The sequence below is a fragment of the Thermobia domestica genome, chromosome 10 (assembly GCF_964235325.1).
Source record: "Thermobia domestica chromosome 10, izTheDome1.hap1.1, whole genome shotgun sequence".
NCBI lineage: Eukaryota > Metazoa > Arthropoda > Insecta > Zygentoma > Lepismatidae > Thermobia > Thermobia domestica.
Window position 1 is genome coordinate 265,988,782 of NC_137463.1, and position 15,516 is coordinate 266,004,297.

At 37.6% G+C, this 15,516-nt stretch overlaps 1 protein-coding gene across 1 annotated transcript in view; it reads right to left on the reverse strand.

The window, feature by feature from the left end:
• LOC145661927 (uncharacterized) overlaps positions 1–15,516 on the reverse strand; it is a 47,226-nt gene that overhangs the window by 16,723 nt on the left and 14,987 nt on the right. The window contains exon 5 of the mRNA XM_081727276.1: positions 2,929–2,947. Coding sequence (XP_081583402.1) covers positions 2,929–2,947 — 19 coding nt within the window. The remainder of the gene's footprint in view (positions 1–2,928; positions 2,948–15,516) is intronic.

Here is a 15,516-nt window from a genome sequence, read left to right on the forward strand (position 1 = left end):
TATTCTTACCAGTGACACACATTCCTAACATGACACACTTACTCTCAACAATGACACACAAACTCTTAACAGTGACACATATACTCTTAGCACTGACACACAATTCCAACAATGACACATTCAATCCTAACAAGTGCTCTACATACGCTTAATAGTGTCAGAAAAATTCTTACCAGTGGCATACAATGCTAACAGTGACACATTCAATCCTAACAATGACACACCTACTCTTAACAGTTACACATATACTCTTACCAGTGACACACAATCCTAACAGTGACACACATACTCAACACTGGTACTCAACACTGGATGTTAAGAGTATGTGAATCACTGGTACACACTCTCTTAACAGTGACACACAATCCTAACAGTGACACATACTCTCAACACTACTACACATCCTCTTAACAGTGATTCACATACTCTTAACAGTGACACACAAACTTAACAGTGGCATATTCAATTCTAACAGTCACACACATACTCCAAACAGTTGTCCACATATTCTTACCAGTGATACATATACACTTACTCTAACAGTGCCACACAAATCTAACAGTGACACTATCAATCCTAACAGTCACACACATTCTTAACAGTGGCATATATTTTTTTACTAGTGACAAACAATCCTAACACTGATACCTTTATTTCTAACAGTGACACATACTCCTGCAAGTGACAAACAATCCTAAGACTGACACACTTAACTCTCAACAGTGACACACATACTCTTAACTAGTGACACATATACTCCTATCAGTGACGCACAATCCCAACAGTAACATATGCAAACTGCTGTTGGGACATATTCTCTTACCATTAACACAGTCGTAGCAGTGACGCGCATACTCTCAACAGTTCCACATATCCTTTTAAAGTGACACACATACATTTAGCAATGATACACAATCCTAACATACACTTTTACTAGCGACACACAATCCTAACAGTGGCAGATTCAATCCTAAGATTGACACACATAGCACTAACAGTGACGCATGTACTTTTAGCAGTGATACATTCAATCCTAATAGTAACACACATATTCTAAACAGTGACACATATAATCCTGTCACTGACACATAATTCTAACAGTGACACACAATCCTAACAGTGGCCCTCCTACTCTTACCAGTGACACACAATTCTAACAGTGACATACACACTCTTAACAGTGCTACAAATACTCTTAACAGTGACACATATACTCTTACAAGTTACACACAATCCTAATAGTGACACATTCAATCCTAACAATGACATGCCTACTCTTAACAGTGACACATGTACTCGTACCAATGACACAATATCCTATCAGTGACACACTCAATCCTAACATTAATACACTGTTAACAGTAACACATGTACTCACACCAGTGATACAACATCCTAAAACTGACACCTTCAATCTTAACAATGACACACAGTCTTAACAGTGACACATTCTATCCTAACTGTGACATACTTACTCTTACCAGTGACGCGTTAACTTAGCAGTGACGTACATACACTCAACAGTGCTACATATACTCTTAACTGTGACACACATACTCTTAATAGTGACACGCAATTAAAAGTGACACATTTGATCCTAACAATGAGGCACATAATCTCAACTGTGCTACATATACTATTAACAGTGAAACACATACTGTTAACAGTGACACACAATCCTGACAGTGACACTTTTAATCCTAACAGTCACAAACATATTCTTAGTAGTGGCACACATACTCCTACCAGTGACACACAATCGTAAGAGTGACACACATATTCCTAACAGTGACCCACATACTCTTAACAGTGACACATATTCTCTTACCAATGACACTTTCAATCCTAACACTCGCACATATACTCTTAACAGTGACACATATATTCCTACCAGTGACACACAATCGTAAGAGTGACACACATACTTCTAATAGTGACCCACATACTCTTAACAGTGACTCACATACTGTTAACAGTGACACACAATCCTAACAGTGGCATATTCAATCCTGACAGTGACGAGCATACTCTCAACAGTGCTACACATACTCTTAACATTGACACATATTCTCTTACCAGTGACGCACAATTCTAAGGGTAACGCTTTCAATCCTAACACTGACACATATACTCTTACCAGTGAAACACAATCCTAACATTGACACACTTACTATCAACAGTGACACATTCAATTCTAACAGTGATACACATAGTTTTGAAGTGGCACTCATACTCTTTAACACTGACACAATCCTAACACTAACACTTACTCTTAACAGTGACACACTATCCTAGCAGTAAAACCATTTTTAATAGTGACATACTACACAATACTAACAGCGACACACATACTCTTAACAGTGATACATAATCTTAACACTGACAGATATACTCCTAACAGTAACGCACATACCGTAAAGGGGGGCACAGTGGCTTAGTGGTAGAGCGTTCACCTCCGGTGCTTGGGGTCCTTGGTTCGATCCCAGCTTGCGCCGTGTGGACTTTGTAGTAAACAAACGCCGTGCTCGTGAGTTTTCTCGGGGTTCTCTTCTTCAAATGTTTACCGTTTCCTTCCACTTTCTTCATTCCACCATTTCACTCAACTCTCATCATCACCGTCTCCTTTAGCCTAACCGGCATAACTGTGGGACATAAAACTTCAGGATTTCATTTCATTTCACTTACCGCTAATATTCAAACATGATTAATCAATTATTGCTTCCTGATTCAATGTTCACAAGAACAACATTTAATAACATAAGTTATTTCATTTTACTAATATTGTTCATTGGTATAATACTACACTATATAATAATAACATCTAATATTAATTAAGCAGCTTCACAAAAAGTTTAAAAGCATAACTTCTAATGATAACCTTATTATTCAATTAGAAGACTCAAAAAGAGAAGACCAATTGAAACTTACCGATTTCTCGAATTTTTTTCTGTTGAAAGAAAAGAAAAAGGTCCAATTAAATTTATATTTTAAGATTTATTATTTAATTTCTATAATGTAAAATCATATAAGTAATTCCACTTAACTTTTGCTATGTAAGATCTGTATTTTTTCAACTTCCTAATTTTTGAAATACTTACGCAACTTCGGCGCATGTCGTCCCGGGTTCCACTTGTAAAGTCAAATAAATACTTTAAAATCTTTTTAGTCTATACGTAAATGTGCTTCAAATTTTTATTTTTTAACTGCCTCTGAATATTCAAAAAAACATAATTGCTCAGCACACTCAAAGGAAGAGAACCTTCTTCATGAGAGCAAGGAGGAAGTTACATATAAATTGCGTTCCTTTACAGGGATTGATCCATTTATATTGAGACCAAGTCAACTTATATTGATATGAAGTGAAGGTACACACGACTTCAAAAGTGCACTACCACCTGCAATTCTTCTTTTTCTGCAAGAGTAAGCAACCCAAAAAGCTCGGTCGTTGTGTTGGTTGAGAATTCGAAAGGCGTTGGACCAAACCTCAATTCTGTTACAAATATATCAGTGTGGAAAACTGGAAAAAAGAGAATAAAATAAATTGTTAAGAATGACGGTTTAATTATTCTTTGGGACATGGATGACACAAAAAGTTACAAAATGATCTTACTTAAGCAGTCGAAACAAGATGAATGGCAAGAAATAGATATCAGAGGAAAGCAGTTCCTTTCCTTTTCCAAAAAAACTCGGAAATAAGAAAATAGGTTACACAATGTAAAGGTTTAATATAAACGCCTAACAGCAAAGGAAACGGAAAGAGAGACAAACACAGACTAAGGGACACCATTAGCGTAGTAGATTTGCGGGCCTCCCATGCAAAATTAACAGACGGGATCCTACTTGTAAACACAATTGTTATATTATTATTATTATTGTTATTATTATTATTATTATTGTTATAAGGGTACTTTCCACATGACGTAAGCGTCGGTGAACCACCGATGAGCAACTAGCGACATCTACGAAACGCCAATGAACCACAAAAATAACTCCCCAAAATATGTTAAATGCCCTAAGTACGTAATTTGTTTACATTAAAGTGACTTAAAAACACTTAAAAAGTTAAAAGAAAAGCATCCTGGATTGAGCGGGGACTACCAACCCTTTGATTACTAGGCGAGTGCTCGTTCGACTTAGCCACCGAGGCGATGAAGGAAACGTGGCTTGTAGAGGGATAAATCGTTGAGGTCTTTTGAATTTGGCTAATAAGAGTGCTCCTTTAAATGTGTATATTCGACGATAACCGTTTGGGATCAAATAAAATCTGCTCGTTATAAAATTTTACAACAAAATGACGCGTGTCTATTTACTTTATTTCATGGTTCTCCCATATTCACTTTCAAATGATCGGTGACAGTTGCCATCTAAATTCAAACAATTATACGCACTCATCTCAAGATTTCTCACATCGTGATATAGAGGCAGGGGTTACTCTTGACCCTGGAGCTAACTTTAGGAACAATTCGTCAGAAAAATATCATCTAATGAAAGTAAAATACAGAGTCAGGAAGTGGGCCACTAGGTGTTGGGGACGTTTGCGGCATGAGGTTTGAACTTGCATGGCGTAATTACTGCATAGTATGTTATTATTTCTGTAATTTTTCCTGGATTGTATTTTATTTCGTTTATTAGTGGGCACTAATTTGCCTCCAGGTCTTCGAATGAATGAGTTTCGGCGTGCACTTTTTTGTAAATAACCTTAAAGAAAGAAGCCGGTTAGTTCCAAAGAGCAGAACTGAACTTAGTAAAATTTGAGTTATAGTTTCAGGTGGCAGGGTAGGGTATGGGTAACGCCGCGGACTCACAAGTAGTATAGGTTCAAAGAGTAGGTTCGAATCCTGGTAGAGACAATGGTCTTTTATCACAGAATGATCGTAAAAAATTGAATAGTGACTTTTGATACTAAAGGAGCAATCCGTAAGAATGTGAAAGCAAACACCTGTATCATGATAGAGACGATTTACAAATGTTGGTTGGGAAAGGCCAATAATAACTATGGGGGCTACTAGGACAATCCGAAACACTTAATTGGTCTATAGTATCCACTTTTAATGTTATTGTTCTTAGAAAGAAACACTATACCTTTTGTTAAACATGTTTCGGGTAGAGTTACCGTTGGTGTATTAGTACCTTCCTAGACTTCCAAACGGAAGATCTCAGTTCGAATCCCCATTAGTACTATGTTTGGTTGGAGAAGTTACAAGGCGAGAATCTGAATAAACAGTGTGTGAAGTCTACATCACATAGAGTAAAGATAAGTAGTTTTCATATTTATATTCGTCTCTCTTTCTCTCTCTCTCTATCCGCCTTTCTTGACGTTTCCTTATCATGTCTTGCATCTTCTTCCTGTCTCTCTCTCACACACAAACAAATATGAAGGGTACGGGGAAAAAACAAGGAATGTCCATGTATGTGCTTTTTCGGGTCCTTTGTTCTATCTGTTGGTGACTCTTGGCACTATTTGACTATCTATGCCATGCATGCGTACATGTAGAAATGTTCATGTAAAAAGTGGCAAAAGATTTCATAATCCTATTCTTTATACGCGGTTTTCAATATTAAAACGCCATTATCTCGAAAATGCAGTTTTGTGACATTCCTTGTTTTCCCCCTTACCCTTCATATGCACTCTATGTCAAGGAAATAAGTAAAGTCTCTTTTTTTCCTGTAGGTTACCGAGTCTCAATCGAGTTGAGTTGTTGCTTTGATTTTGAGTTTAACGTCGCGTTCAGCAACGAGTCTATATGAGACGTGGACCTACTGATTAACGTGGAATCCGAACCACATGAGCCGGAAATCGAACCTGAGTGTCCCACGCCAAAGGCGAGTCTCAATCGAATCACCTCAGCTCTAGCGTGTTCATTCTATCATTGCGAATTACGTTATATTCACAATAGGTGGAATCGAGAGTGGATATTCGGAACAGACAAATGTTCAGAAATGACTAGAAAATTGCCCCCTTTTTGGTTATTCAAGAGAGATTTTATTTATATTAATTTCACACAAAATTCGTTTCCATACTATAATTCTTCAATTTGTTTTATCCACGTATGAAATGGGAAATATATAAGATTTACTACGTCTATAAGGAACTAACATCCAATTTTCCTTTTAAACATTTGTAACTTTTCATTATGATACAATTTCGACTTTTAAAATAGACTCTTTTTCATAGAAATTTAGCAGTAAAATAGGACTCATTCAATTTTTCTTTCCGTCTTTTTTCTGTTTTCTTTTTCTTTCTTTTGTTCAGTTTGCATTAATAGTCTGGAATGGAAGGTATGGCCTACGCTACCAAGGCTTATTATAATCTATTTCATAGCTGTACGTTTAATGAACACTACCGAATTTGCAACCGAACCACGTGGAAAGACAGGATGTGTGTTAAACTTTTGGATTGATAATAGATGTGTCTCGAACTATTCAGTTTCAATGGAAATTGAATACTTAATTTGATCATCAAGTTTGGTATTCATTTTGAAAGTGACTTAATGATTTTTTTCAAGCATCCTCTACGTATTTATGAATAGTTCTGACAAAAATAAAAAACACGTCATTTCTATATTACTGTTGGATTTCTGGAAACGGAAATTTATAATGGTAGGTTCTTTTCTTACTACGTTTAAATTCAATATTTTTATCTCTTTTCTTTTTCTTCTTCTATCTCCTTCTCTCTCTCTCTGTCTCACTTCCGTACCTCTAACAGATATCTATTGGTTTCAAGTTTTTTTTTTTAGATATGTTTAAGTTTCTCTCTACATCAACTTATTAATCTCGTTACGTCTCATGTTTATTCTTTCACTTTATTGACACTAATACAAGTATATTTTGATAGAATTGTGCTCATGTTGTTGCTGATTTTAATATCGGAGAGAGGAAAAGAGGAGAGAGTAGGGCCTCTCCATACCAGACACGATTGTGGGATAAGAAGGTATATATTGGATGCCCTAGCTGCAAGGTGTTAGTTGTCGCTTTTTATGCGAAGTGCATTACTTCAGTAACACTAGTTAACAAATTTAAACTTTTTGTTTGTTACATGAGAAAAATCACCTGATCTTAAAGGAACTTTTTGCGCTGAATTCGAATATGCACTCGGTTTCTCTCCATCACGTACAGTTTTCTCGTAACAGAGGGATTTTCGAGAAATTCCCTCAAAAATTTCCCTTTTTCAGATATTTTATTCCCCTAGCTCCTGTCCCCTTACATATAGTAACATAGAAATTATATCTTAGTATACCTTGATTTATATTTAATAAACCCTAAAAGTTTCGTAAAAATAGCTTTGTTCTTTCTAGAGAAATAAATATATTTGTATGTATACTGTGTGCACTGTTTATTGCACCTGATAGTAATGCTTTCAGATCTCCTGAGTTGGGGTAAAAACGATTTGCTTTATTACTACAAACACAGACATAAAAATGAATATTTACAATAGTCAACAACACACTTGTATTCCTCGCTGTAAATTAGAAACGTGTATAAAAATAGAATGTACTTCCAACGTATATTTTTTTAAAACGTACAGTATATGTATATCTTAATACATATATATACAATTCTCCAAGTTTTTTCGTTTTGTTCATGAAATGGTTATCAATATTTGTTATCAAATGTTCGCGAGCAAAATTTCATCCGGCAATGTGAACTTAATGACCTAGTCCGTGATTTGCACCTGACAAAACAAGAGGCGGAACTTCTGGGATCAAGGCTCCAGCAGTGGAACTTATTGGATGCAGAAAGGAACATATCAGTGTACAGGAAAAGGCATGTTCAATTTTCAAGCTATTTCTCAATGCATGATAATGTGTGCGTATGTACGGATATAAATGGGTTGATGGCGGAGCTAGGAATTCCTTACGTTCCAGAAGAATGGAGGTTATTTATCGACGCGTCAAAGGTCAGCCTTAAAGCTGTCCTTTTACATAATGGAAATAAAAAACCTTCTATACCACTTGCGCACTCAGTGAAGATTAAGGAATCCTATGACACCATGTCAACTTTGCTAAATCTTATAAATTACAAGGACCATTGTTGGCAAATATGTTGTGATCTCAAGGTAGTTGGTATTTTATTAGGACTGCAGTGCGGTTACACGAAGTACCAATGTTTTTTATGTTTATGGGATAGCCGAGCTGATGACAAACATTATGAAGTGAAGGAATGGGAACCTAGAGTGAATTACGTACCTGGAGAATGCAACGTCAAATACGCTCCTTTGGTAGATCCTAATAAGATATTACTACCGCCACATCATATCAAGTTAGGACTTATGAAAAACTTTGTCAAAGCAATGGACACATCTGGTGAAGGTTTCAAGAATTTGCGAGATAAGTTCCCTAACCAGAGTGATGCTAAGATTTCAGCGGGAGTGTTTATTGGTCCCCAAATTAGGAAATTAATGCTTGATGATAGCTTTGACAGCAAGTTAAACAGTGCTGAGCTAACTGCCTGGACAGCATTTAAGTGTGTTGTGCGCAACTTTCTGGGCAATAACAAAGCTAAGAGTTACACAGAAATGGTACAGGACACGATACAGAAATACAAAGAGTTGGGTTGTAGGATGTCTTTAAAAATCCACTTTTTGCACTCCCACCTCAGCTTCTTTCCTGCTAACCTAGGTGCTCTCAGCAACAAACAGAGGGAAAGATTCCACCAAGATATAATGGCAATGGAGAAAAGGTACCAGGGACGATGGGATCCTTCAATGATGGGGGACTATTGTTGGGGTCTTGTTAGAGAATGCAACATTTCTTACAAAAGAAGGAAGTAGTGTACGTTTTTGTAACCCAATGGAAGTTTCATATATTGTGATAGTTTTGATCGTCTTTTCATGACCTTTTGGTACATTTGTATTATTGTTTATTGTAAATTGTCACACTTGTAAATTATATTGTATTGTATTTTATATATGTGTTTGTGGTAATAAAGCAAAACGTTTTACCTCAACTTAAGAGATCTGAAAGCATTACTATAAGGTGCAATAAACAGTACACACAGTATACATACAAATATATTTATTTCTCTAGAAAGAATAAAGCGATTATTACGAAACTTGGAGGGTTTGTTAAATATGAATCAAAGTATACTTAGGTATAATTTCTATGTTAGTATATGCAAGGGGACAAGATCTTGGGGTGTAAAATAAACGAAAAAGGAAATTTTAGAGGGATTTTCCCGAAAATCCCTCTGTTACGGGAAAATCGTACGTGATGGAGAAAAACCGAGTGCATATTCGAATTCAGCGCAAAAAGTTCCTTTAAGAACAGGTATTTCCTTTTATGTAACAAAACCTTTGTTAACTAGTGTAATTCACCATGAATATAGTCAATCAGAAGTGTTTTGTAACGAAGAAGTAAGAACATGAATTGTTAAAGCTCTTTTAACAAACTGTCGAGATCTGAGAGTCAACAAACTTTACACTTTCCGGTACCGATTACCTCGACCCCGGTAGCCAGAATTATCCCGAGATAGAGGACATATATTAGAAAATGTCCATCTCAGAAAAATGCAGACGTCTTTTAGTGTGAAAGAAAGAAAGAATTAAATCTCTCATTTCTAGTTCTATTAATATTGTAGTTCTGAGTCTGTGTCAAAATTACTGACATAAATAAGAACAATGAATTATGATTACTTTGTAGAACATTCCACTTTATTGTCACGAGAATTTGATCTTCCGGTTTGCTTAGTTATGAATAATTGTAGAGTATATTGCTATACTATGTAAACTTGTGTGTACTGTCGCTGATTTCTGATGCCAATCAGAAACAGAGGTAAAAGATAAATTACAGTAATAGTTTTCTATTAAGGGGGAAGTATAACTACTTTTATTATAACATTTTGTTGGCTTAAAACATTTGTTCGGGTCCACCCCCTTCCCCCTCAACGTTGGATACGTAATGTAAGAACATATTTAGATTTTGATTGTTGATTCCAGTATATTTCAAGCATCACATCTCCGATGTAGGCCTGTACGATATGACGATATATCGATATCGTCGATATCGATATTGACACATGTCAACATTCGGTATCGCAAATGTATCAACATCGAAATATCCATATCCTAAATTTTCGATATCGACCTTGGGGGACAAGGCATAGTGGGCCCCTAAGGCTTGCGATGGGTGTCGAAACAAAACTTAATTTTTACAATAATGTCTTCAAATGACAATTTTTTTTGTTACCACAAATAGCAATGCAAATAAATACCCTTGCAAATTTGCAATATTATATACTGTAATTTCTTATGAGCCAAAACTTTTCTCTTCCCGAAAAAGAAAGAAAAAAGCAACTGTCAAAAACAAGTGCTTTGAACTTTGACCTAGAATTTATCATAAAAAAGGGTTTTTTCCTCTCTCTCGGAGATTTCCATCCCATTTGGCCTTTCAGATCGCCCATTGAGAAAATCTGCACACATGACCGCTATATGCAGACATGCTCTTAGGCAGAATCAGAGATTGGGAAAGGAAGCAACTTTTCAATAATAATAATAATAATAATAATAATAATAATAATAATAATAATAATAATAATAATAATAATAATAATAATAATAATAATAACAGTTGTGTTTACAAGTAGGGTCCAATCTGTTTATCTTGCATGGGAGGGCCGCAAATCTACTACGCTAATGGTGTCCCTTAGTCTGTGTTTGTCTCTCTTTCCGTTTCCTGTGCTGTTAGGCGTTTATATTAAACCTTTACATTGTGTAACCTATTTTCTTATTTCCGAGTTTTTTTGGAAAAGGAAAGAAACTGCTTTCCTCTGATATCTATTTTTTGCCATTCATCTTGTTTCGACTGCTTAAGTAAGATCATTTTGTAACTTTTTGTGTCATCCATGTCCCAAAGAATAATTAAACCGTCATTCTTAACAATTTATTTTATTCTCTTTTTTCCAGTTTTCCACACTGATATATTTGTAACAGAATTGAGGTTTGGTCCAACGCCTTTCGAATTCTCAACCAACACAACGACCGTGCTTTTTGGGTCGACTACTATTGCAGGAAAAGGAGAATTGCATGTGGTAATGCACTTTTAGAGTCGTGTATACAACTGTACTATTCACGCCGTCGGGCATCGTAGAAATGTGTCAAGTGCGTATTTTTGTGTAGGTGGTGCCACTGTGAATAGTATTATACGGAAATATGCGGCAATACCACCACATCGAAGGGAGTAGTTACAAACCGAACCCCTGTGAAGAGGACCTTGCTTCTATTGCGTGTGGTTCGGCTACGGCGACCTCTGAAATTCCCCACTCACAGCACACAATGTCCAGTAAATACCGGCTATTGCAGGCGACATTCAACCACTCCATTCACATGGATTTACGCCTCACGTCGTTCGCAAGAGTGCACCCCATGTGTGCTCCCAATTTATCTGTGACTGAGCGAAAAAGGAAAAAAGGAACGGAAAGTAATGTGGGCCTCATCCAGTGTGACAACTGTCTTCCATTTTGAATTCGCCAAGTGCATTTAGTAGGTACAGTTCACAAACGTTTGTCTTGCGTACAGCAATGTGGAGCGATAGGCGATGGAAACAGCTTTTATGTACGTATTGCAGACCAAGACATCGACAAATAGCATAACTGACAGTGAACTACGTCAGATTTAATGTCTGACTCATGTCAAGTCGGGAATGGTAGATTATCCTGAATAACCAGTCGGCGAATTCCAGAAAGTATCGCATGCGACACTGCCCCACCTAATCTCGCACAAGTCCTCTTGTTATTAAATGTTTCTGCATGAACCGCATTTGTATTTACCTGGTGATGGTGTCTTTAGCTATGATCCCTTAGTTAAACCATTTCCCAGGAACTGTTTCCCTATTCGGTCGTACTAAAAATGAGCGTTGAAGAGAAGCATGATTTATCCTTTCCAACGACGAGACACTTTCTACGATATTTCAGTACACTAACACGCCACTTCGAACCCTACAAGTTGAGACACTATAATAATAATTGCGCTGGTTTCATGGTTTTGACGCAACTGCACATAGCATTAGCGTTGGATAATTGGTCGAACATTGAGGGTGGTCAAACAGATCCCAACGAAAATCTTGAATCTTCTTCTTGAGGACGGCAGCGGTATGAGGACACGCGTTGTTGTGAACGAGGATGATTCGAGACGACAGTTTCCCGCGGCGTCGAGTTTGGTTAGCGTGCCGCGGTACACGTCAGCTGTAACTGTTGTCCCACGTTCCAATAAATCATCCATCAGGACGACTCTGTCGTCTCAAAAGACGGTAGCCATCAGTTTGCAACTCGAATGCGGCGATTGTTTAAACTTTTTGGGTTTGGGGGAACCTCAACGGCGCCACTGCATGGATTGTTATTTGGATTCGGTGTTGGTGTACGAGAGCCACGTCCTGTCGCCCGTCACAATATGGGAAAACAAATCATCTCCTTGTTTTCGTTAGTGATTCAAAACCTGTCGGGCACTGCTCTTTGTGCTGGTTCGTTAGCATTTCCGGTAACCATCTTGCATTCAATTTGTGATATCCAAGCGTTTCTGTGACAATCCTGTAGAAAGTGGTTGGTGCAACGTGGGGAAAGTCATTAGCCAGATTCGTACTTCGCAGTTTTTGGTTCGTCAATTGTTGATCACTTCGCAGTTTTTATTTCACTTGCTTCACGAGGTCATCCGTCTGAACACTAAAGCCTGCGACTCTGGTCTTCCTCGTACACGTTGGTGCGGACTCCAGATGGATATCAGCAGCAGAAGTTCCTTTTGCAAGCAGAAATCGTATCACATCACGCATTTCACAATTAGCGGGAGAAACACTTCTCGCGGCCATTACGATCTGCCTTCCACGACTGCCAAACTCCTACTGACTCAAGACAACCACTACAGTGGCTTCGATAATAGTCCGTCGTTGGCGTTGTATGTGTGAAATTGTGTTCCGGCCTACCGCCATTTCGGCGGCCCTTACTTTTGGAATACACCTCTCTTATGTTTGAACATTTTTTGTATTATTTGAAGTACTTTTTGATTTATTGAAGATGGCTTAAAACATAGTACAATAAACTAAGCGCAAGGACTGGTAGTAATTATAATTTGTAAATACACTATACTGGTAGTTTTGTATTGAAGGGAGAAATATATATACGGTAGCCAGGATTCTACAAAAAAAAAAAAAAAAAAAAAAAATATGGTTGCAAGTGAGTTGCCTTGCAATAATTGATGAAATGATAACATGAAGGAAAAATAGGGAATCTCAAGAAAACATATAGACGTGGCGTAGTGAGATCAAATTACTGACCAATTGCGCAGAGGAGGACTTTACTATCGAACCACGATGCGTCGAGGGGGGCACGGTGGCTCAGTGGTAGAGCGTTCACCTCCGGTGCTTGGGGTCCCTGGTTCGATCCCAGCTCACGCCGTGTGGACTTTGTGGTGGACAAACACCGTGCTCGTGGGTTTTCTCGGGGTTCTCCCGTTTCCTCCCACTTTCTTTATTCCACCATTTCACTCATTTCTCATTATCACCGTCTCCTTTAGCCTAACCGGCATAATCGTGGGACGTTAAACTTAAAGATTTCATTTTTTTTCACGATGCGTCGAGAGCAAGGTATATGTAGAAGAAAGTGAAAAACCCTACAAAACATACGGAAATGATGTCTACCATTAACTCATATAATTTTGGGATCAAACAAGAACCCCCCTTCATAATAAAAATAAATGCTTCGCCATTGATCCACTATACACTCACGTCTACGAAATTCTCAAATATATTACATTCTAGTGATTTCTACTATTTCTGTGTTTCTGCAATAGAACCTATGGAGAGTGGACACACTCTCTTTCCCTTCCCCAGAACATATTATTGAAATGGCAAAAATACGAGTATGGTCTCTGAATATAACTGTTACAGTAGTGTAACAAACTGTACTTATTTAATAAAAATGTAAAGACAATCGTTTCATAATATATCAAATAATTTTGGTGTATTTTCCGAGAGAAAATACAGGAAAACTCCACAGGGAACAAGAAACTATTTACCTCAGAACATAAAAAAGTACTCGGTCAGGATTTGACGCTTTACAAAGACAATTATGCAGAATTTAGCCATATTTATGAAAAGACTATATACTATAGGCCTAATATTATGAAATTTCCTATTGTACTAATGTGCTTAGAAACCACATTTTTTTTAATGTATATAGCAGGCAATTCGCCCACCGGTGTAAGATATTGAAGTGATAGTATATTGCTAGCCTTAGGGTAGAATATATCAGAAGCTCAGTAATTTTTTTGTTGTAGGGATTGTGGTCTTTTAAAATCTAACTGTAAAGAACTTAAAACAACGTGACAATGATTATGAGCTAAAGGGTGTCCCGTAAAGAACGCAAAATTTCAAATGCCCGCCATTTCTGTTTTGGTAAGGTGGCAGCACTGAACGTTACGCGATCTTCATCTGATGTCTTTGTGGTTAGTGGCAATGTTGCCACACTTGGTACAATTGTACCAAATGCAGCCCTTTTTGTCATTCATCGGCCCGTTGGTACCACGCTGACATTTTCAGACCCTTTTGTGAAAAAGTTGGTACAATTCTACCCAATTCAGCACCATTTAACAAATACTTGTCATATTTTCAGTCGCAATGCCAGTTTAATTAGTATCTTATATTCTTCTTACAGACTGCTATCCTCCTTCGGTCGTGAAATAAGCGAGAACAAAGTACAATAATTAATAATTATTATAACGTACTGTTTACACACAAACTCGGAGATGATTGATTTGTTCCACGTTTAATGTATTTTTTCATATATATGGCCATAATACCGTTTTGGTTTATTGGTCACTTTGAAATAGAGGCACGTTTAGTTTCCTTACAATACATTCCGAAGATGATAACTGTTTTCCCTTTTAGTTTGTGGCCTGTGTTAAACTTCCTACGTGCGAGAAAAGTTTCATCTACTTCCACGGGTCCCTCCTATTTGGGTGCTTTTAAAAAGTAATTTTTAAAAAGAGCACTTTCTTGATTTGGACTCTTGGAAAAAAAATCTTTAAGTTTTACGTCCCACGGTTATGCCGGTTAGGATAAAAGGAGACGGTGATGATGAGAGATGGGTGAAATGGTGGAATGAAGAAAGTGGGAGGAAACGGGAGAACCCCGTGAAAACCCACGAGCACGGTGTTTGTCCACCACAAAGTTCACTTGGCGAGGGCTGGGATCGAACCCGGGACCCCAAGCACCAGAGGTGAACGCTCTACCACTGAGCCACCGCGCCCCCCTTGGACTCTTGGAAGAGGTAGGAGGAGTGTTCTAGAACTTTACCTCTTTTAGTTTCATGTTATAGAGCCTTGTAATACACTGGTACAAAATAATGAATTCAGCCCTTTTTGTTTCAATTTGGTACTATTTTTCAGCCCACTCCAGAGCTAGGACTGTGGCAACACTGGTTAGTAGTAACGAAGCACTGAATAGCGCCAGATCGCGATCTGTTTTCACCATGAGAACACGATGTTCCACGGGTAAACAGAAGACAATGATGCGCTATTCGGCTCTCTGTAAC